At 40.3% G+C, this 22,594-nt stretch overlaps 1 protein-coding gene across 1 annotated transcript in view; it reads right to left on the reverse strand.

The window, feature by feature from the left end:
* Nucleotides 1-22,594, reverse strand: part of PIAS1 (protein inhibitor of activated STAT 1) — an 89,946-nt gene that overhangs the window by 15,617 nt on the left and 51,735 nt on the right. Inside the window, exons 3-8 of the mRNA XM_080930294.1 lie at nucleotides 21,260-21,344; nucleotides 20,967-21,014; nucleotides 19,144-19,234; nucleotides 18,400-18,534; nucleotides 12,550-12,655; nucleotides 3,563-3,636 (exon numbers count right to left, since the gene is read on the reverse strand). Coding sequence (XP_080786420.1) covers nucleotides 3,563-3,636; nucleotides 12,550-12,655; nucleotides 18,400-18,534; nucleotides 19,144-19,234; nucleotides 20,967-21,014; nucleotides 21,260-21,344 — 539 coding nt within the window. The remainder of the gene's footprint in view (nucleotides 1-3,562; nucleotides 3,637-12,549; nucleotides 12,656-18,399; nucleotides 18,535-19,143; nucleotides 19,235-20,966; nucleotides 21,015-21,259; nucleotides 21,345-22,594) is intronic.

Raw genomic sequence — 22,594 nt, forward strand, 5'->3', positions numbered from 1 at the left:
CTATAGCGGGGAGCTTATGTGCTGGCACTGAGCTCCCATCGAAACTCTCAACCTATGCTTTCTTCGTGGAATATGAAGCAACCAGTAGTAATGTGCATTTCACAGTTAAGGTCTAATTTAAGATATAAAAACTGAATCTGGGGCTGAGATGCAGTCAGTAGAACATTGCCTAACATGCAAGAAGCCCTGAGCTCCAGCACTGTGACTACAGCTCGGGGTCTGGAGCCCCAGCACGTGGTGAGGGAATCTGTTCAAGATCATTCTCACTCAGTAGTGAGTCTCAGGCCATTCTGGGCAACATGATCCTGTTTCAAAAGCAAACAAATGGCCCGCCACTAAAAGTATAAAAACATAAAAGAATAAATAAAAGTTTAATTTAGCACCATCTAGAGCATACCTTAGAAACTGTTAACTGATTAATAAATGCCTTAGCTAATGTCAAACAAGCAATGGATCTTCTGTTGCCAGAATTAATTTGTTCTTTAGCCTATTTTTCACATGCTTATAGAAATCAAATTATAAGAATGGAATATAAGTTCAGTAAAGAGTGTTGTGAAGCTGTTCAGCTAAGCCTGTGTGCACAGAGGTAAGAGAACAATCCCATGTCTTTGTGGCGAGCTTCACCGACAAGGTGACCTACAGTCTGAAGGCAAACTGACAGGTAAACAGCACAGAAATGACAGTTATAAATGGCATAAGGAACCAGAAGTTCACGTTCAAATGTGGCCTTTCAGTAGTTATGCCACAACAGTCATCTCAACAAGCCGTAAAACACTTGTGAAGGGTGCTCCCATCTCTCTAGAGATAAGTGTCCACTGCCTCTCACATGGTCGTCAGAAGGGCAAACCCTAAGCAGCTTAGTCTTTCCTTGAAGGATAAGATGGCTGTCTGCATTATCAGCAGATCAACATAAACAAGCCGTGTGTCTCCAGTGAGGCGGACTTCACTCTGTCATGCTACTGCTGCATGAGAAGAAACAGTCATATGCTGGCTCACACCAGTAGGAGCCTACAATGTCATGACAACATTTCTTCATAAAATAAGTCTGATTGATACTTTAAAAAAAAAATCTCATTAGTTTTTTTTCCCATACTAATAACTACTCATAAAATAAATTTCTAGTTTATTTTCTCTCTTCTATCCACTCTAAATTATCTATGTTTGGGTTTACAGGTCTGTGGAATAGCTCACATCCGACTTCTCAACATTTCTGTCTCTGTTCTTAATAAATTAGAACCGACAATCCTCAAAGAGAAAAAGCATTTTAATGATTTTTGTTGCCTTTAGCTAAATGGCATACAAATAACAGAAACTCATTTATTCTGAGCTCTGCATATACAAAAGGATAGAAATGCACAGCCAGACAGCATATTTACATATTTCAAAGAACAAATTTCTTTTTATGATTCCATAAATTTGATATATAGATGAGTTATCACAACTGTATTTTATTTTTGAGCAAAAACATACCTAAAAATATATGGCCTCGCTATTGTGAATAACTGTAGGGGGAATTATCCCTTTAGCTGAATAGAAACTCATGACATATTATAATTATATATTACATATAGTAGCTTTTTTATAATCTGAATTTTGAAAGCAGATGCTAATTTACAAGGAACTGCTGAAACTGTTGGAGAGAGGAGCACAGAGGCATCACATTAGAAGCTAGCTCAGTAAATCAAGACGTGTGAGAAGTAAAATGTCAGTCACACAGGAAAAGCACCTGAACCACAGAATGAGCAGCACATTCCATGAGCAAAAACGGCTGCCATACACTGGCTGCTTCATATGAACACGTGTGACTGCCCAGTGTTCTAGACACTGCACAGTAGTGCAGCTGTGGACTCTAAGAAGGGAGTGACTTAAGTGGGAGAGGAAGCTTCTGTGGTCTTCTAGTTTATCAAGTCCTCTCAACAGGGTATCACAATGATGAAGAGGCAAGAAACCCGGAAGAGGGGAGTAGGCTAAGTCAGGGTTTGGAGAAAAAGAATGAGATGTTATTTTAAATTATTTTTATTTAAAGTTTTTTTCCTCACCTTTTACCTTCTTGATCTTGTGCCAATTTTATGATTCCTTAACATTTATCTGATTACTAAAGAACCTTTAATAATAGTAACAATGCTTTTCTTTAGGAAAACACGCTACAAAGAAGCCTCAGAAGTCATTCACAGAATAAACGGCACAGCCACGGCAAAGGACATCGTGGCTTTAATTGCACTGTTTCTTCTATGGCCAGAAGGGTTAGAGGTAGGGAGGGATCCCAGATTTAGGAAACTTGTAAAAGACAGAACTACAAATTAATCATACACCTATGGCTTCAGATTTGAATTTAGGCTTACTAAGCAATACTAGGCTAAGATGAAGGATATATAATATTTAAATTTTTACAAAATTGTTGCTTCTTAAAAAAAAACAAAGACAAGAAACAACCACCCTCCTAGGTTAACAGGATCTCAATGCTGGAAGCTTTCGATAACATCACCTTCCTGAACAATCCAGGCCAATCAGGAGCCAAGTGTCCTTTTGTGCTTTATACATTTTAATAGTTAATTTGATTAACCAAAATGTCAGCAGTTTATTATGAATCTTCACCTTTTTTCACATGAAGGTAATATTCAATTGCCATTCCTAATCTTGGTGGGCCCACCAACAAATTAGGTATGAAATGAACTTAATTTTTTTGCTTACAGTTTTAATCATTTGGTCAAGTATGATGACTTTATAACTGTTTCATTCAAATGACTGTTCTTTCCCTTTCTGGCTTATAAGTATTAAGTTAATTTTACAGGCATAAGGAATTCAGTCAGGTAGAACAGAATTCCTTTTCTCCACCTCCATCTTTTTTAAATTAAGACTGAGTATTGCTATGGTAACTTGGCTGGCCTTGAATTTACAATAATCCATCTGCCTCAGCCCTATCCTCACAAGTGTTGGAATTATAGTCTCAGATTCATTTGTCTATGCTCTCAAAGGCTAGGATTAAAGGTATGTGCCACACCCAGCCGGTACAGGTTTTAAATGGTGGATTGATTCTTATAGTTACTGTTGACAAATGGTTAAACTGTTATGTGGGCAGCTGCTCAGTTTTATCCAGAAAAGTACTGTGTGAGTTGGTGCAGTGTGGCCCCGCCACAGCACTCCCGACTCTGCTCTTCTAACTGAACCTGAGAAACAGTTGTTACTGTAGGCAGTGCTTTAGATAATACACACTATGAACAAGGCAGCGTTGCAATTGTTCATCTCACAGTCCTATACTTCGGTGTCTTTCCATTTTCATAAATGCTGACAGTGTAGAATGGAAAGATTCTTTTTTTTTTTTTTTAAAGATTTATTTATTATATATAAGTAAGTACACTGTTGCTGTCTTCAGACACACCAGAAGAGGGCATCAGATCCCATTACAGATGGCTGTGAGCCACCATGTGGTTGCTGGGAATTGAACTCAGGACCTCTGGAAGAGCAGTCAGTGCTCTAACCACTGAGCCATCTCTCCAGCAGACTTTCTCACACAGTAGGAAGAAGTGTATATACTCAAAGGCAAGCATCAGCGAACACTTACTGGACACAGCAGCGAAACCCGTAGGCTGGTAGTAGCTATCTCACTATCTGGATCTGCAGTTAACTTCTCTTTAACTGAAATGCATTGGAGAGAAAACAAGCAGAATGACTTATTAAAAACATTACTAATATAACACTGAAAAAGAAGCTTAAAACTTAAAATCTAAGTAACCTAAACAATGATCTCCCCATCACCTGTCTGGAGAGTTAAGAGCAGTTAGTTACACAGCTTCTGCCCTTCTCAGCAAGGGAAGGAGGGCCTTACTCTGTAGCTAAATGAAGCTCCTGCAAAGTCCTAGTACTGCATCACGGCACAGGAAGTTGGTCCTACAGCAGCTTATGTGTTCTAGGAATGGTTGGTCATTTTTAGTTAGTACTCTAAGATACTAATGATTTTCTTTAAAATTATGATTAACTTCCATTATTTATTTTAAAGAAAATAAAGAACATGATAAAAAATAAGTTTGGATGGCCAGAAAATAAGCAAAGCATTTATTATAACTATACTAACTCTACTTTCAAAGGAAAAGTTCAGGCATTCGATACCATGTAACGGAATCTGGTCGTTTACTGTAAACGCTGAATTGTCTTCAGGAAGTCAATCTGCCTCTTCCCACTAACCTTGTTTACAGAAGACCCAGAAGCCACGGGAGACACTGTGCATCTTTTCAGTCTCAACTTCCCACAATTTTAAAGGAGGGAGGTACTAACACTTTTACTTTTCATGGCTATTCCTTATTGTCCTCCAGTTTACCATAAAAGATTCTTTATACTTCCCAGGTATGGCAATTTGAATTAAGAATGGCCCCTACAGCTTCATATATTTGAATGCTTGGTCACCTGGGAGTGGCACTACTTGAGAGAGATTAGGAGGCTGGGCCTTGTTGGAGGAGGTGTGTCACTGGGGGTGGGCTTTGAGGATTCAAAAGCCGGAGCCAGGCCCAGTGTCTCTCTTGCTTTCTCTCTCTGCCTGTGGATCAGGGCTTAGCACTTAAGTACTACTCCAGCACGTACCCTCCACGCTCCCTGCCATGATGATAATGAAGCAAGCCGCTGAAACTGTAAGGAAGACCTCAATTAAATGCTTCTTTGTATAAGAGTTGCCTCAGTCATGGTATCTCTCCACTGACTAAGACAACATGTGTAAACCTGCAGCAGCAGTTACCTCTGATGACAGGAACCAACAGAAACATCAAATCAGGAAATATCCAGAGAAAATAGTCTAACAATCTTAGAAATAGGGCCTGAGGTGGAGTGGTTGTAAACATAACCACAGTTTCAGAGCTGTGGCTGAGTAATGACCACAGTGCTAACAGGGGAAGCACAAACTCATCAGCAGATGTTGGGTACCGACTGACACCAGCAGAATGAAGCAGCAGCCTTTATGACGTGTGTAATCACACTGTGGTGATGGCCCAAGTTTGGGACAGTCTACTGAGGGGTTGTCTCTTATTAAGGATTCTCAACATAGAACCAGATCTGAGTTACATCTGGAACATTCCACTTTGTAACTGGTCATATTAAACTAGTAAAGAGGGACCTGAATGGGTGGTTTAAAAAGCGCCACACAGATTCTGACTTCAGACTAAGAAGTTATTTTGTAGACTGGAAATCTGAAGTTTTCAAAGTCTGTACGTATTTCTTGTGCTTAGGCTGACTTTCATATCTCCAAAGCTGTAAAACCTCTGGGCTTTAGTTTGGAAAACAGAGTTATCAAGACACTGTAATATCAACAAATATAAATTACGAAGTTACTTATCCAACCTTAGCTAATCCTTCCTCATAAAATTAGAAAGAACACTAATTTAATTAGCAGGACAAAGTAACTTTGTAATCCCAGGAGGATTGTTGTAAGAACAGGCCACCCTGGCCTAACAAAGTGAATTCCAGAAGAGCCTGGGTATGACACCCGTCATATACCAAACAAAATCCCAATTAATAATAGCAAAACCCAACTCCCCACTCTCCAGTAACAACACATGACTGTATGTCTTATGTCTGAGCAGAGACTGGAATGTGAGTTCATGATCTAGGTGACAGAAGAGCATCCCTCAGCTTAAAGGAGATAGCAAGTGGGAAGGACAGAAGAAAAAAATCACTGCAACTCAGCGTTTGTGTACAGCATCCACCCTAGCACTCCAGGGCTCTGCCGCCATCAGCTGGGCGTCACATTACTGGTTTCTCTAGTCTTTGGACTTGTGCTCAGCCTTGCTTTCCTGCTTCTCCAGCTTGCAGACGACACTGTGGAACTTCTCAGCCTCCATAAACAGGTAAGCCAGCTCCTCTATTACTTTTCCCTCCCAGTCTTTCTATTTTTATCCTCCTGAGTAAGACACCATCTACTCTGCATGCCTTTACCACCTGGTCCAGCAGCACCCTCCTACACAGTAATGGGAACAGTAACTGACTGAGCTCTGTGTAAACTTGTACTTAAATGCAGCAACAGCATAATATCAGCCTTGAAATTAAAACTCAGAGTTCACAGAGGAGGTCACAACAGTAATACAGCAGTTCTCTGAGTCACCAAGTCAGGATTCTGACTTGTCAAGTCACCTCGGCAACTTTTTCATAACCTGGTAAGTGAGAATAATAGTCATCTCACAACAGTGGATTAAAGGAGTTCAACCCAATGAAAAATGTATTAAACTACCCAATATTATATACAATCAATGCTAGCAATTCTTATAATAATTTGCAGATATGGTTTTTTGAAATGACATTTGTGGATTTCTATTACAACAAGCCAACAAACAGGCAGGAATCTCCTTTGCTGTACAGACCCAATCCTACTCCAGTCTATCCCACAGTCTACTTGTCATCTTGCTCCCCACGGCTGCAGGGTGGGGCCATGGTCAAGGAGAATAGCTCACTGGAATATCAGAGAAAGGGCTGAGTGAAGAAACAGCATATGTCACACAGAGATCTCATTTATTAAGTTACCATGGCCGATGCTGACACAACCAGTCACAAAGGTAGTGGAATAATCTTCCCAGAAGCTGTTTAAAGAGTGATGGAAGGCAGCACATTTCCTGAGAAATACATTTGTTACCAACTGCACTACTAAAAACATGGGTTAAAAAGTCTGGGATTCTCCAAAACTCCCATGGCGTAAAACACCAACCTTTGAGCACACACTGAGAGACCTATTGATCCAGCTACATATGTAGCTGAAGATAGTGTCTGGCATCAATGTAAGAAGAGGCCTTTGGTCCAGGGAGGGCATGTTTTCCCAATGTAGGGGAATGCCAAGGCAATGGGGTAGAGAGGGGGATCAGAAGGGAGTGCACCTTTATGAAGACAAATGGAGGGGAAGGGGGAATGGGGGCGGGGAGGGGGAAAGGGCTAACATCTCAAATGTAAATACAGAGTATCCAATTTTTTAAAAGTCTGGGATTCTTTTTAACTGAAGAAAACCACTAACTTTACTATATTCTTGCCTGCTAAGCAAGCTAGTACTCTCTTATGCAGCTATGCACTCAGCCCTGCCCTAGTAAAGGTTCTTTCAAAGATCCTATTATGGTCTTGACTGGACTAGACTAGCTGTAGACGAGCCTGGGGAACTGACACTCAATTATGTCTGCTGCTGGCTTTCTCATAGCATCTGCACTCTATACACCTTTTATGCCACATAACTGTCTAAATTTCAACATGGTCTAGCAATGCATTAATAAATAAATACAATTCAATATATCTCACAAGTTTTCCAACTCATGATTCAGGTATTTGTTCCAGCAGTTTCTTTAGTGAGTCCTTGGGACTTTTTTCTGTGTGAATAACCTTCAAATAACGGTAACAGTTTCTGCTTCCCTCATCTTTATCTTTTCTTCCCTGGTGCTGGTTAGGACCTCTAGGGAATGCTAGGTAGGCATGATGCTCTAACTTTATTCATAGACTTAGAAGATTCAAGTTTTTACTACTAACTATGATAATAATAAAGCTTGTTTTTGTAAATGTTTTGCAATACTGAGGTAATTCCTTTCTTATTCCATTAATATTTTGCTAAGAGGATTTTTTTTTTTTAAATCAGGAATAGATACGAAATTTAGCCAGCTGCCACTTCTGCATCTTTGGAGATAATTTTTGTTTATAATAATAAACAAGTAATAACAATCAAATTTATTATAATAACCAAAATAACTCCAAAAAGAAAAGCAGCGCCGTTGGAATGTTGGCTAACAAGGGGGCAGGAAAAGCAAAGCTCTGCGCCCACTAAGAACTGTTCTGTGAACTCTGATCTGCAGTGGCAGAGCACTCATGACTAAAGTCACAGCTACATACAAAGTCATCTTGCTACTGAATCCCTGTTCTTATGAGCTACCAGTGTTGGTCATGAGACTGTACTTAATAAATTTAAATAGACTGTTTGAAATTCAGTGCCTTGGTTATGCTAGTCAGACTGTATGTTCAACAGCCACACTGCTGGTGACTACCACACAACTGTACAACTGTTTCAGACTGTTTTAGATGATGCTGTTCTGGATTATAACTGTTTGATTTCTCTCCCTCATTAATTTCAGAATACTTTAACCCAATCTTTTAGAATTTTAAAGCTGAAAACAACTAAGCTTAACACCCCACTACAGGCCAGAAAACAAAAGGCTCTGAAGCCCGACTTCCACTGGACATTTCTGTTTACCAGTTAACACCGACCACTGAGTACAGAAACAGGGCTACACCCTTAGCATGTGGAAAGTTGTGGCAGGAAGATTACAAATCTGATGACACCCAATTAGAATAGTAACAACAAAATGTGTTGTTCCTATGTGTCAAGGTGCTGTGTGCGGAGCCCACAGGAACAGAAGATGCTCAGTGAGGTCCACCCAGGTTGATGGGCATCTAAAGACCCTGGAGGGACTGGGAAGCAGAGGACCCCTGGAGTAAGGCAGTAGAAGCAGCTAGAAGGTTTGCGGTATAGAGAGCATGTCAGCACTGAAGGGACGAAGGGAAGCTAGAGGTTTTGCTCTACGGTGTCAGGAGCTCAGGGATGAACAGAGTGATAAGATCAGCCATGTGCCACTAAGTTAGGATGTTCCCGGGAAAGAAAGGTCAGTAAAGCAAAGAAATATTTTCATACATCATTTAGGACTGAGGCTTTAAAGATAAAGACAACAAAATGTAAGGAATTAAATGAGGGCAATGACAGATTTAAGAAATGTTCAGGTTGTCAGTTGACAAACCTAGAGGAGCCTTAAATTCTTGACTCTGATAAGCAGAGCAATGTTTAGGTCAAGACAGTTACCTGTGGAGTGTGAAGTCAGAGGAGAAACCTGAATGAAGGTTTGTATGTGGGACGTGAGAGGTGGGACAGCAGGGAATTCCAAGGAACATCTACTCAGCCCTGGCCGGCCTCTTAACTCAGTCTACCTCTGCCCCTCTGCTGGGATTAAAGGCCACCATGCCCAACATTAGGAAGCTTCTCTCCAAGAGTCTACAGAAGGAAGGTGGATGGGGTCAGAAGGGGGAGGAGACAAAGTCCAGCAAAGCATGAGGTAGAAGTGCTTTGGCCAGAGAGCAGTGAGAAGAGCACGGAGGTCACGGCCTCAGACACTGTGCGAGTGGTAGAGAAACAGGGCACAAGAGCAACAGACGCAAGGTTTTAATGTTTGTTTGAGACAGTGTCTCACTGTCTAGCCCTGGCTTGGCTGGAACTCAGTTTGCAAGCTGGGATGGTCTTGGCTCACAGAGATCTACCTGCCCCTGCGCTGGGATTAAAGGTGTAAGCAGAGTTTCTGAGTGTGAGAAAGACTTATCAGTAGAGCTGTCAGGAAATACTTGAGGAGACAAGAGGACTAGAAACGTGGCCGGCAGTCGTGCAGTGCTTCTGGGCATTGTCTACATCTCAAACAGCACATTTCAAAAAGGGCCGTCAGCTCCTTCAGTCTCACCTTTCAAACACCATTTCCACGTTAGAGAACAGCACTGAGCAGTACAGAGTGCTTGTGAACGCAGGCCGGTGAGACACCAGTGAGGTACGCTAGTCGCTGCACAGCCCTGTTTGACCTGTTCGGCCCATGGAACATGTGCAAAGGTAGAAAGAGAACAGCCCCCAAAGCTGTCCTCTCTAACTTCTACCACAACACACTAACACACATACAATCACACTCCTCTGTTTCTCACAAACTGGTTGTTTTTAAGTGAGAGGTTCCTAACGGGTCCCAGGCATTAGACTTGCCCCTCCCTGTTCATCCTCTATCTGATGATCAGACCACACCTGATAGTGTCATTCCTCGGTGTAGGAACCCTTTGGTGGACCCTATAGCACCTAGGAATTCACAGTCTCCCCACTCTACCCTGGCGCTTCCCATCCCTTTCTATAGTCTAGTTTCTCTGGCCTTTCCCCCTGGGCATATCCCCTTCCTATCCTAGGGCTTAAGAACAATTTCTCCTCTTTTCCCAACTCCCATTACTATCCTCTGCATCCCAGAGCAGAACAGAGAACTAGAATGCAGTAGTGTCTCTTCAGAGTTCCCTGTCTTCCTTCTTCAAAGCACATGTCAAAACTGTAACTCAGTAGTGACTCAGGTCTGTCTTTCCCATCAGACTGTAAACTTTTGGGATATACAGAGAAGGTATGGTTTTGTGCAGTGTTGTCCTGCTATTATTCCCAGAACACAGCAGACACTTCATTTAATTTCCTGAACGAAAATATAGAACTCACTTCATTTCTGACATTTTGGTTGTGAGCGTTTACTGGCTGAACTATCTCTCCAGCCCACAGAATGCTTTTTCTCAATGAAAAATCTTAGTTCTAAGAACATTATCACACGCAGACTTGACTAAACTGTCAGCACACCTTCCTGACAAGGTTAAGAATGACTTTCGCTAACTAACTTAATTATATAAGCAAGTTCACACTTCAAAAATTCCTGAGAAGTTTCATTTTGCATAACTTTTAAAATAGTATTTTAATTACATAATTTTTGGGAAAGCTATTTCATTATAGGTGATATAGAAGTAAATGTCTTTAGTCAACTGCAATTTATTTCTTTTTGCTTTGTTCCGCACCCCCCCAAGGTAGAATTTCTCTGTGTAGCCCTGGCTGTCCTGGAACTTGCTCTGAAGACCAGGCTGGCCTGAAGCTCACCTGCCTCTGCCTCCTGAGTGTTGGCATTAAAGATGTTCACCACCATACCCAGCCTGTAGTACACTTAATACTGGTAGAATCCAACTAATACTCCATTCATTCACCTGGTCTACAAGGAAGACAACAGAACTGCCATAAAACCCTCACCCGATCAGCAGAGCAGAGGATGGGAAGGAAGTAGCTTTGCAACCTGGCAGCCTTGCTGTGTGACAGCAGCAGGACAGGTTTCCCAGACTCTCCAATCCGGGCCCTCCCGACAGGGCACTCTAGCTGCAGGGGCAGAAGTATCAAGAGCCTGGACAGTCTACTTTGTTGTTAAATCCCAAAGCTTCATCCCTTCTTTTGTGGTATTTGTCTTTTCCACCACAGTTTATCACATAATTCTGTAATTTCTGACTAGTTGAGATCTAGTAATACAAGGCAAGATAAAGACTGTCTGTCAGTCAGGGATAACTCCATCGAGGCTATGACAAAAGGATGCCTCTTACACATCCCTTCCAGGTGGATGTCTGTCCCTCCTTCTCTTGTCAGAACCCTTTATTTCTTGTCTCCAACTCAATGGTGCCTCCATTCCCCTTGACCCACAGACAATGCTTTCATTTTAGTTCACATTTGGACTTTTGGTTCAAATGATCCTCCTGTTTCAGCCGACCAAGTGCCTAGGGACACAGGTGTGTACCACCATGCCCAGCTATTTGCATTTTCAAAAGAGGATCCTTTCAGTACAGAAAACCCTCCAGTAAACTACCTTGGGAGTTCTGCTTGCCAGGGGTAATGGGATCTTCCAGTTTGGTCACTTTACTATAGACAGGGTGGAGAAAGGAGAAAGGAGAAAGGAGCTGTGCTGCAGGGAGGAGCTGTGAGGAAGCGGGCCTTATATCTTAATTCTTCCCACCAGAATGCTAACAACAAATCTGAGAATGGGCTGCTATTAGTAACTCATTTTAAGAGCTTCATGTGTAGGGTGTGGTGGTTAAGTCTCTAATTCCAGCACATGAAGCAGGAGGATCACAGCAAGTCTGAAGCCAGGCTAAACTACAGAATCAAGGCTAGCCATCATGTTCGTGAGTACAATGTGTTGCTTCCTAAGCACCAAACCTCCACCACTAAATTCTACAAAGAGCTCACAATTCTGGAAGAGGGAGTTAAGGAAGAACTTAAACCTCTTCAGAAAAGACACTGATGATCAAAACTTTAAGCCAGGAACTCCACTTTTAGACCTTACTTACATTCCAATTTTAACACATCAAAATAAACACCCAAAGGGGAGGTGTGTGTGTGTATGTGTGTGTGTGTGTGTGTGTGTGTGTGTATGTTGTGATTGCACAGATGAAAGTCTCAAAAAATACTTTAAAAAATGTGTTACAAACCTATCATTACAGACAAGGATAAGGGGACACCAGAGAATGAGGAAATGTACCCAAGGCAACACTGGTTTCTGCCACTCCAGTGATGTCTTGCTTTGGTAAAGCAAGCAGACAGTCACCATACAGTTCTATGCATTTCTCCTGAAGCTAAAATATTTTTGAAAACCAAAATAACGTTCTTCAAAATCATGTCAAGATTTCCTTTCCATCTCCTAAAATTTCTTAAACATTGGTTTTATAAGGCTATAAAAAAAATACTGTGTTCAAGAAGTAACCTAACAAAGTAAACATTAAGATCTGTAAAACACAGATCATTAAATAGTTCATGGCAAAGACATTAAAACTACCCTTAGATCTTAATTTACAAGCTCACAATATCAGGTTCTTGTAGTTTTTAACCCTCTATAACAGGCTCTAGTAAAACAAACAAACAAAACCCCAAAAGAAATACTAGAATTTAAGTAGAGAAAAGAACACTGCTCTACCCTTAACAAGATAGTTTAGCTACATATATGAGGTAAGTTTTATCATACGTACTTAAAGCTCTAGAATGATCCGGATTCCTTATTCCCTTTGCTCGTAACCTCTGAAGAAGAACTGTTGAGGACAACTGTTTTACAAGATATACTGCCATGGAATAGGTCTGGAAAAAAAAAAGATGTAGAAAACCAATCATATATTTAAGTAAACAGCATATCTATTTAACCCACAGTGACAGGGAAAGAAAACTAACACTTCTTGTAGCACCTACTGTGTGTCAAGTACTGTCCCTAGGTAGTTCAGTGAATCCTGACTGACAGGCTGCTGATGGGGCTGAGAAAATTTAGTGCCTATGCCTGGGAAGCCACGAGATCTTAGACACTTGACTTGGGCATGTGGACCTCAGGCAGTGAAACAGTAAAGAAGGCTGCACAGAGAAGCACTGATTTGAAGATGAACAGGATACACAATGCTTGCAAGGACCCCAAGAAGGTGGTGTGAGAAGCAGGCAGCAAGCTGCATGGCTGGGAAAGAGAAAGAAAAAAAAAGGCCAAGACTATGAAGAGAGGGGAAGGAGAGGTGTTTTTGGTGGTGGTTGTGACGTGACAGGATTAAGCAGATCAGGACACTTGAGAAGAAGTGAGGAAACAGTCTTCCTTCTAGCAACAGTTTACAATGCACTCCTGACAATACAGACTTCATTTCAACTTTGTCTGTGGTCTGCAGGAGGAACAGGTACTACTCTATTTTGAAAGGCTGATGAAACTAAGATACAGATTATACACTATGCTTAGGATCGTGTGACTGCTGGGATGGCTCAGGCAGTAAAAACCAAGAGGAAAGGGAAAGATGCCAGAAGACAGTACTGAATGAGCAAGGGCCATGAAGTTCCACTAAGTCTTCTACACAGAGCTTATTAGAACATCCAAGCCTAGCCCAATGAACATCCCAATTCATCTACCCACCCATTCATCCACCCACCTATCCACCCATCCACCCATTCATCTACCCACCCACCCATCCACCCATCAACCCACCTACCCACCCACCCATCCACCCACCTATCCACCCATTCATCCACCCATCCACCCATCCATCCATTCATCCACCCATCCATCCACCCATCAACCCACCTATCCACCCATCCATCATCCATCCATCCATGTAACCAGAAAAGAAGAAAAAAAAAGCTGCAAAAATGCTAGGAATGAAATTCCACTTGTACCATTGTCACAGGAGACGCTACACACAAAGAGCATCAAACCAGCTGCAGCTAGTCAGTGTTTCTGCCAGTCCTCAAAGTACTACCTAGGCCCTAACTGTCTGTCTATATCTCAAATTGTTAATTTTGTCTGTACCTTCCCAAAGTTTGTAAATTTGTTTAAGTCTGTAAGAGAATTCCTCCATAATCCAAACAATGTCTTTCTGTCCCCCTTTTTTACTTCTGTCCAAGTAATTCCTCCATCCATAGTGAAAGTTTAACAAATGCTGAATACAATGCAACAGAGTAGAAGGAACAAGATGCTACAATCTGCTTCTCTCCGTCAAAACTGTGTGGAGTCTACTTAATCCTCTGAAGAGACTTATCTCTTCCTCCTTTTCGCCTCCTCTTCCCAGAGGTATAAAGCCTCCCTTCACAAGGCTTCTTGTGAGTTAGGCAACACTTCTAGGTAATTACAGCCTTGTTTTTACTTTGTACTTTTAGACAGAGTCTCACTACGTTACACAGGCTAGCCTAGAACTGATTGGACTGGTTTTCATTTTGAGATTCTCTTGTCTCAACCTCCTGAGCAGCTGGAATTCTATAACTGCACCACCAGGCCAGTCTGTATAAAATCTATTCTGCATGAACTCTTCGGAGGATCCTCGCAAGCTGAGTTAAACTAGTGGCTTTAAAATAATGTAATTATAACCATCTAAGATTTACAAAAATACTTTCCTTTCTATAGTTTAAGGATCTAAATTTTATGTATGAGTGTTTTATCTGCATTACACCTTAACTGCTGAGCCATCTGTCTAGCTGCCCCCTCTTTCTACATTTTTTTAAAAGGTCTCTAAGCCAGGTGGTGGTGACACTTGCCTTTAATCCCAACATCACACAGAAAAAACCCCTGTCTCAAAAAACCAAAACCAAAACCAAAACCAAAACTGGCATTTAGGATCCAGATCTTCCATGTCGGTGTTCTGGAAGACTCCCTATGGGAAAGATGTCCTCTTTCCTCTAGTGCTACATATAAATCACTACAGTCCCTCCCTCCTCTCCCTATTACTTCTGTGGTAAGACATTACATATATGCACACCCCACATACCAACCAACCAGAACACAAGGCACCGTTTGTTTTGGCTTTATTGCATACCTAAGCTTTGCACTTGTAATTTCTGAGAGTACAGGCAAGTGTCGCCAATGCCTTGTTCATGGGATGCTTGGGAGTAATGAGCTTCATGCATGGTAGGTAAGAAATTTTTGAACTGAATTACATTCCCAGCTCTCAAAATCCATTTTTAGTAACTTTTTAATCTTGTAACTGTATCATTAATGCCGCTAAGTTCTAAGCTAATAGTGGGGCTGGGCATGATGGCACACGCAACAGAGGCAGCAGCAGCAGCAGTGTTCTGTGAGCTCTACATGCCTGGTCTACATGAGTTGCAGGCCAGCGAAAACTACATAGTGAGACTCTCACAGTGAGTCTCAGATCAGTTTAGGCTGAGTTTTCTTACAAGGTCGGTAACTAGTGGTGGAGACAGAAGAATCACTGGGGACTTGTTGGCTTCTAGGCTAGGTCAGGATACCTTGCCTCAGAGGCGCCTCAAAGAGTGATGGAGAGACGCTGTGATGCATATACTCACATGTCTGCATTTGAGCGCGCACACTCGCACACACGCACGCACGCATGCACGCACACAGAGATCATTCTAATACTAGATATTATAATAGTAGTAGTATTCTGCTTATTACAGGAATAATCAATGCTGTTCACTAGCATCTATGTTACATTTAAAAAGTTCCAGGCAGAATAAGAGATGAGAGACATATTATGTATTATCATTTATGTAAACGACAATCTCAAACCAAACACTACCTTCCTGGGGAGACTAAAAAATCAACAGTAACAAAAAACAATATTTGAACTTCAGTAGGAAATATCCACAAACCAGTAGCTACTGAGTAAGTCAAGTTAAATAACTCTAGAAAATGTAACAAAAAAAAAAAAAAGAAAAGAAAAGAAAAGAAAAAAAGAAACACTAGAAACAGCAATAATAAAACTAACACATGAATTAAGGCTGTAGGACTTACAAAGACAACTACTAACCTATGCAGTTACTGAGGAGCATCAAGGAGAATCTGAGCAAATGGAGAAACACAGTTCCTATGTCTGATAGCACTACACAGTACTATGAAAAATCCTCCCAGTTAGTTTTAAATGAGGCAAGGGATAGAAGGATAAGGCAGAGGAGGTAGGGAAAAGGACTAACTAACACTGAGGATTTGAGAAGGCCATATAGAAACCTACTATCTTATAAACTGCATGAAGACACATAGACAAATTAAACACATATGTTTTATATATATATACATATATAAAAATATGTATACAATAAATTTATATAAATATAATTATATTAAATTAAAATCATATAAAATCACATAAATTATATAAGATATTGTTATATTGTGTTATATATATATAAATATGTGTATATATTTATAAACATATATGTGAGTTTTATTGGAATTGACCCAGCTTAGGGTATAATGCTCATTAAAAAAGCCATAAGCTGTAAATATAAAAAATTTAAAAAATCCTCCCAGTTTCCCTATTCATCTGTGACTAAATAAATCTCACTGAGTCTAAGAAAGAAAGAGTGAGGAAGATGTGTGGTTAAGAAATAATGTGAAGAGAAGTCTCACTGTGTCTCATGCGAATACCTTTACCAACTTCCTCCAAATTCTTCTTTGTAACTTCTCTCTTAGTGGGTCTCATAGTTCCTGACAGATCTGAGAGACATCACCCAATCAGAACTTATCTCTCTAGTCCCTCCAACCATTTTACCGTCCTACTGAAAATCTGTCCTTCCTAGCTACCATGAGCTCCTTCAAGGATGCAACTCACTGCTGACTGTCCCTCCTCCTAGGAGAACCCGCCACCATGCAGACACCTTAGACTCTCCAGTCCCTTCATCCTATCTCCAGAGCGAGGGCTTGTAATTCACCACCGCTATAACTTACCCCAGCCCATTACAACTGAAGTTCCTGCTAATGTCACCTGTGTGCTCGCCATTCAAACAGTTACAATGACAATGGGTATTGTTCCTCATCACTCTCCACTGAAGCTCCAATGAATGCTTCTGTGATAACTGGCTCTAAGGAGGTGACTACTGCATGGTTTTAGCAATGATCCCAACTCTAACCACTCTGAACATCTCCTACAAAGCTCTTCCTGGTTGAGTCATGTCTTACTCTCCAGAACCCAGGCGCTGTTTTCACTCACTACACTTGGTCACAGTGAACCCCTTTCAGTTGCTTGGGAAAGACAAGGATCACTGCCTCTGGGCTGCTATAGACTGAACTATCTCTCAATCACTGCTTCCTTGGGGAATCCCTTCTCTAGCCTCTGTCCTCTTCAAGTACGTGACTACCCTAAGATCACCAGCCACTTCTATTTTAAATGGACATTTTTCGTGTGTGTGTCTGCACAAAACCCCCAGATCTCAGGTCCTGGGAAAACAAAAATTTGTTCTCCCTACAAAAGTGTTATGCAGTGTATAACAGTCAATATATTTTAACTTATGGATAATACTCAAAAGCTACAATAATCTTTAAACAAAGATTTAAAAAATTATCCCAGAAAAAGGATGCTAGAGAAAGAAACAGTATAGAAAAAGTTCATGAACAGGAGCTGAATATAAAGAATTATGTCACAATAACTACCACTTACTTAGTGATATCAGAATTGGGTTGGCTAACAAGTAAAAAAAAAAAAAAAAAAAAAAAAAAAACAAGTGAGAAATATTCTCATACAACATGAACTCAAGATGCATTAAATATTTAAAGATAAACAAGAAACCTTCCTAGTTTAGTAGTTGACCTTATTACCATCAGCTTGGAAAGCATGGGAAAACTGAGCATTGTGAGAAGGGGAAAAGACAAAAAGCAAGAAGCTGGTTAGCATTTGGTACTATGAAAATTTAAATCTACATAGAAATAACCACATTTATAAAAAGCACACAAAGTAGAAACAAATATTTGTAAGACGTAATTCTTATTATGTCTTATATATGAGTTCTCAACATATTAAGCCTAGTAAGAAAACTAAGAAAAACGAATCCAAGTACAAATTTAAAATGTAAAGTTATAAACACCAAATATGCCTACTCTTCTCAAAAACAAAAGGGTGCAAAATGCTAACATTTACTTAATGCTAAAAAATTTTTAAAAGATAATGATGTTGGCATGCAAATAAACACTGTAAATCGGAGAACACACTTGTACATCTTTAGGGAAAGCCATCTGTCAACGCACATAAAATTTCCTCAAAATCCTTGCTCTCTGGCTCAAAAACTCTACTTCCGAGAACTGCCTGTAAGGAAATCATCATTCATGTACGCAAAGCCACGGCTGCCAGGACAGCATCAAAACTGTACTCAACATCAGAGAACAGGCTAAACGGGCAAATGCATTAAAAATGCTGCAAAGGACATATAAGGAAATAGGAAGAGTTTATGATAAATTATGGAGTGAAAAGCCAGGGAGACTACATGATCTGATAGGAACAGCCTCAAGATTCACTGTGGGACAAAATCCTTTCAACTCACTTACACTGTAATTCACATACAAGCTCAGGTAAGCCATGGTGATTATCCCTTCTTTATGACAGGAGAATAGCTATAAACAAAAGCTTACTTACTCTTCCAATTTCTGCAGTCCAAGAAACAACAATGGTATTTGGTACTGTCGTGGACAATCGGACAAGTGAGGTGATATTAATTGGTCGGCTAGGTCGCTTTGGTTCCACACCATTTTTAGTAGGTGGAAGGTAACCCTAAGAAAAAAAATGTAATTAATTTCCACTATTCCACAATTGTTCTCATTTCTTAAAACAAACAACCTACAAAGTACACGCTAGAAAATACAAATGATATCATTAAAAAGTAGGGAAGCAAACACTTAGTTACCTAGGCAATGATTCCTCCAAACAACTTACCAGCCTTGTTTTAAGTTTGAGAAAAATACCAGTGATAGAAATTCAAATTTTCTTAAATCTAAGAATCAGAGTGAGTTCATAATGGCTTAAAGAGGTATAGAAGAAACATTTCTGAGGGGAACCACACAGCCCCATCCCTACCCCATATAAAGCACAGCAGCATCCTGAGCCCTGCTCTACTGCAGGCACACAGATGCACAGGAGCACAGCTGCAACTCACGATGCGCATCCCTGAACAAAGTATCACAGATGCCACCATGGACCAGAACTGCTAACCCAGACACACACATACAAAGAGCCTCCTTGTGGCAGTGGGGCTGAACTTGGTGTCTTATCAATACCTGACCAAGCATTCTTAGACCCCAAAATGATAACTGAAAACATCTAAGATGACATATGTAATATCACATAGGAGATGTTAATTCAAAAATTGCTTATAGAACTTACTGGAAGGCTGCAAGGTTTTGTATTCACTTTTACACAAAGATTGGGTGGGAAGTGATCTTCTTGTGGACAACTGGTTTCTGATAAACAGAACCTAAATGGCAAAGACTGAGTTTAATTTTCTTATTAAAAGATAACCTCTAACACTTTAACTTGATAAATAACTTGAAAGATGATCAATTTTAAAACAGAAAAAGAACAATAAAAACAGTGTATTTTAATAAATAGGAATAAACATTGGCAAACAGGCTTTTAAAACAAAGTTCACCTTTAAACAGAGGCCTGAATTGCACAGGTGTGTGTGTATGTGCATAGATTTGGGATATTTTAAACAAACTGAAAGAAAAACCAGTTAGTACAGATGTTGGAAAACATCCAAGAATTTAGGTAGCTTTTAAATGCATAAAATATATGTAGAAAAGTGTTTCAATTTACCACAAAATATGTATAAACCCATTACTTAAATGTTTGAAGTCCATTAAATTTATGCACATACACCAGGCACACTTGGTACTATTCTCAGTCAAAGAAAAACAAGTACAAAGCTGAGGTATTAAGTGACAACTGCATAAAAACTGTAGTCCACACATGCTTGCTGGGGAATTTCACAGATGCTTCCTGTTTCTGTGCAATCAGAACAGAACTTGAGTGTGTGCTGAGGACAGGAAGTAAGAAGGATTCAAGAGTTAACACTTTATTTTCAATGTCTGTAAGAGCGAGAACAAGCTCTGTCTCTGAAGCAGTGAGTGCGGGGCTGGCACTGACCACTTCCCACTGCTCCAATACAGGCATCTCTTCGAGCAGTCCTTCAAAACTATACAGTCACAGGAAAAATGACCTCATGTGGTTCTTGTTCATTTTCATCAAATATATGACATATACAACAGTGCTCACTGGCTGTCTAGGTTTCATTAAATCAACCATTCAGTTAGGTTTTGGGGACAGCCCAAAGTTCTATGTGGCTGGGCCATATGAGCCATACCTTTAATCCTAGCACTCAGAAAGCAGAAGCAGAAGGATCTCTGAGTTCCAGGCCAGCCAGGGCTATGTAACACCTCCTTAAACAACCAAAAGGTTGTATATGGGTTTACAACAAGAGGCGTGGCCTCCTCACTCCTGACACTTCAGCTAAGTTGCTTAAGGTCAACAGCAAATAACTCTAATAAGTATCTGGGTAAGAAGTTCTAGCTACCAACCTGTACTAGTGTTCATGATTTTAAATCTATTTAACTTATCTTCTGAGGAACAGTAACTTCCTCAGATATTATTAGAAGGTGTTAACAAAACTGATTTTTTCAACTCCTAATTTTTTTTGAAATTATAATGACATGTTTCCCCTTTCTTTCTTCCAATCTCTCCTATGTACCATCCCCCTCTTTTCCTAACTCTGTTTTAAATAGATGGCCTCACTCTCTCTTCAACTGTGTGTGTGTGTGTGTGTTCTTAAATATATAAGTATAACATAGTCAATCCATGTAATGTTACTTGTATGCATATGTGTGTGTCAAACAGGCTGGGCAGGTTGGAGTATCTGGTGTTTGTTTGGAAGATTGCAGACCGCTGTGCTGTTCTAGGTCAAAGCACATGCTACCACAACCACCCAAAAGCTGATACTTCTCAGATACTCTCAGGCTGCAGCTTCCCAAATACCCCGGGAACACCACCACGGAGAAGACCCAAATGGTCAACAAGCGGAGTCTCTCAGGGTGTTTTCTCTTCCTAGTTCACCCAATACCTCCAATACATTTGTTGAGATTTTTTAAAAATTAGTTTCTAAGGAACATTCTATTTTAAAAATTGAATATGTATTATAGCTAACACTGTACCTTAATTGGACCTGCACTGTGAAGTCACATTTGGTCCCAGAAATATCCCTAAAATAGAATAAGAATAAAAATTATTTTTAAATATATACATGAAGACATGCCATTGTATTCCTAAACATCAGAAATGCTAACAGTTCCCGTGTGGGGGTGGGGGTGAGAGAGAGAGAGAGAGAGAGAGAGAGAGAGAGAGAGAGAGAGAGAGAGAGAGAGAGATCTACTGAACAGTTGACCGTATCTTCTGGAGTTGGTCCTGGGCTTACACCCAACTGCAGGTCAGACTGAAGGTGACTTACATGGAGCTGCTGATCTGCTGCACCTGTTGTGGTGTCAAGGCAAATGCAAAACAGGTTTCCCGAAAGCGCTGGCTGTTGTCTGAAGCTGAAGAAGAGAGGAGTTACATTTTAATAACCTTCAAGTTCATCAATACAGACGAAGCCAGAACCACATCATTAATTAACTGCATATATCCTAGAGACCAGACAAAAGCACTGAGAATTAACAAATTTCTAGATGTAATATATCAAATACAAAGGTACGGAGAGGCCTAATTCCAGAAGTAGCACTTTAGATTTCAAATTCAGAGAACACATAGCAAAAACTAACCAAAAGTTGTCTAATTATATGCACATGTTTATAACAGCATACCAATACTAATTTCATTTAAAATTAAATTATACAAACTCATGTAAATATACAAAAAGTTTCTGAGCTAAGAAACAAATGAACCTGCTTTGAATCTGTACAAGTGAAACTGCATTTAGTTTTTAAAGAATTAAACTTTCATCCCTCTGTTCATACGAGGCTTGTCTGTTCTGAGAAAGGGTCTTACGGTGATGCTATGCAGCAAAGGTCAGCCTCAAACACAATCCTCCTGTGCCTAGATCTTGACTGCTGTGATTACAGGTGTGCACCACCAAACCTGAACACCATACATGTTTTATACACTGCCATATACAGTTTTTCATATTCTTGGATGAGTTTACTTCTTAAAGAAGGAGTAAGGTCTAAGGAAACAAGAATGAAGAACAGAAAGGATAAAGGGAGAGGGAAAAGGAAGGCAGCAAGCAGACAAAAAAGCATGTATCATGTGGCACAAGGGATTCCCCAACTATACTGAAATCAACAAGTACGTTGGCTTTCTGAGAGACATTCATGCATGCATGTGTGAACACACAAACACACACACACACACACACACACACACACAAAGTATCTGAGTGTCAAGAATTGAATGACTATTTGTTGAATAAACAGGTAAATTAAGAAATATTAGATGGCTCATCAGCTAAAAGCACTGACTGCTCTTCCAGAGGTCCTGAGTTTAATTCCCAGGCACCCTCATGGTGGCTCATAACTATCTGTAATGGGATCCAATGCCCTGTTCTGGTGTGTATGGAGACAGCTACAGTGTACTCACACACATAAAATAAATCTTAAAAAAAAAAAAAAAATCAGGCTTGGGATGTGGCTCCATTGGTAGGCCACTTGCCTAGTCAACTTCTGTACCTAGTGAACTGGGTGTGGTGGCACACATCGGCAATCTCAGTACTCAAGAGGGAGAAGCTGGAGGCTCAGAAGGCAAAATTATTCTCAACTGTATACTGAGTTTACAGCTATCCTGGGCTACA

Source organism: Micromys minutus (assembly GCF_963924665.1).
Source record: "Micromys minutus genome assembly, chromosome: 16".
NCBI classification, from domain to species: Eukaryota; Metazoa; Chordata; class Mammalia; order Rodentia; family Muridae; genus Micromys; species Micromys minutus.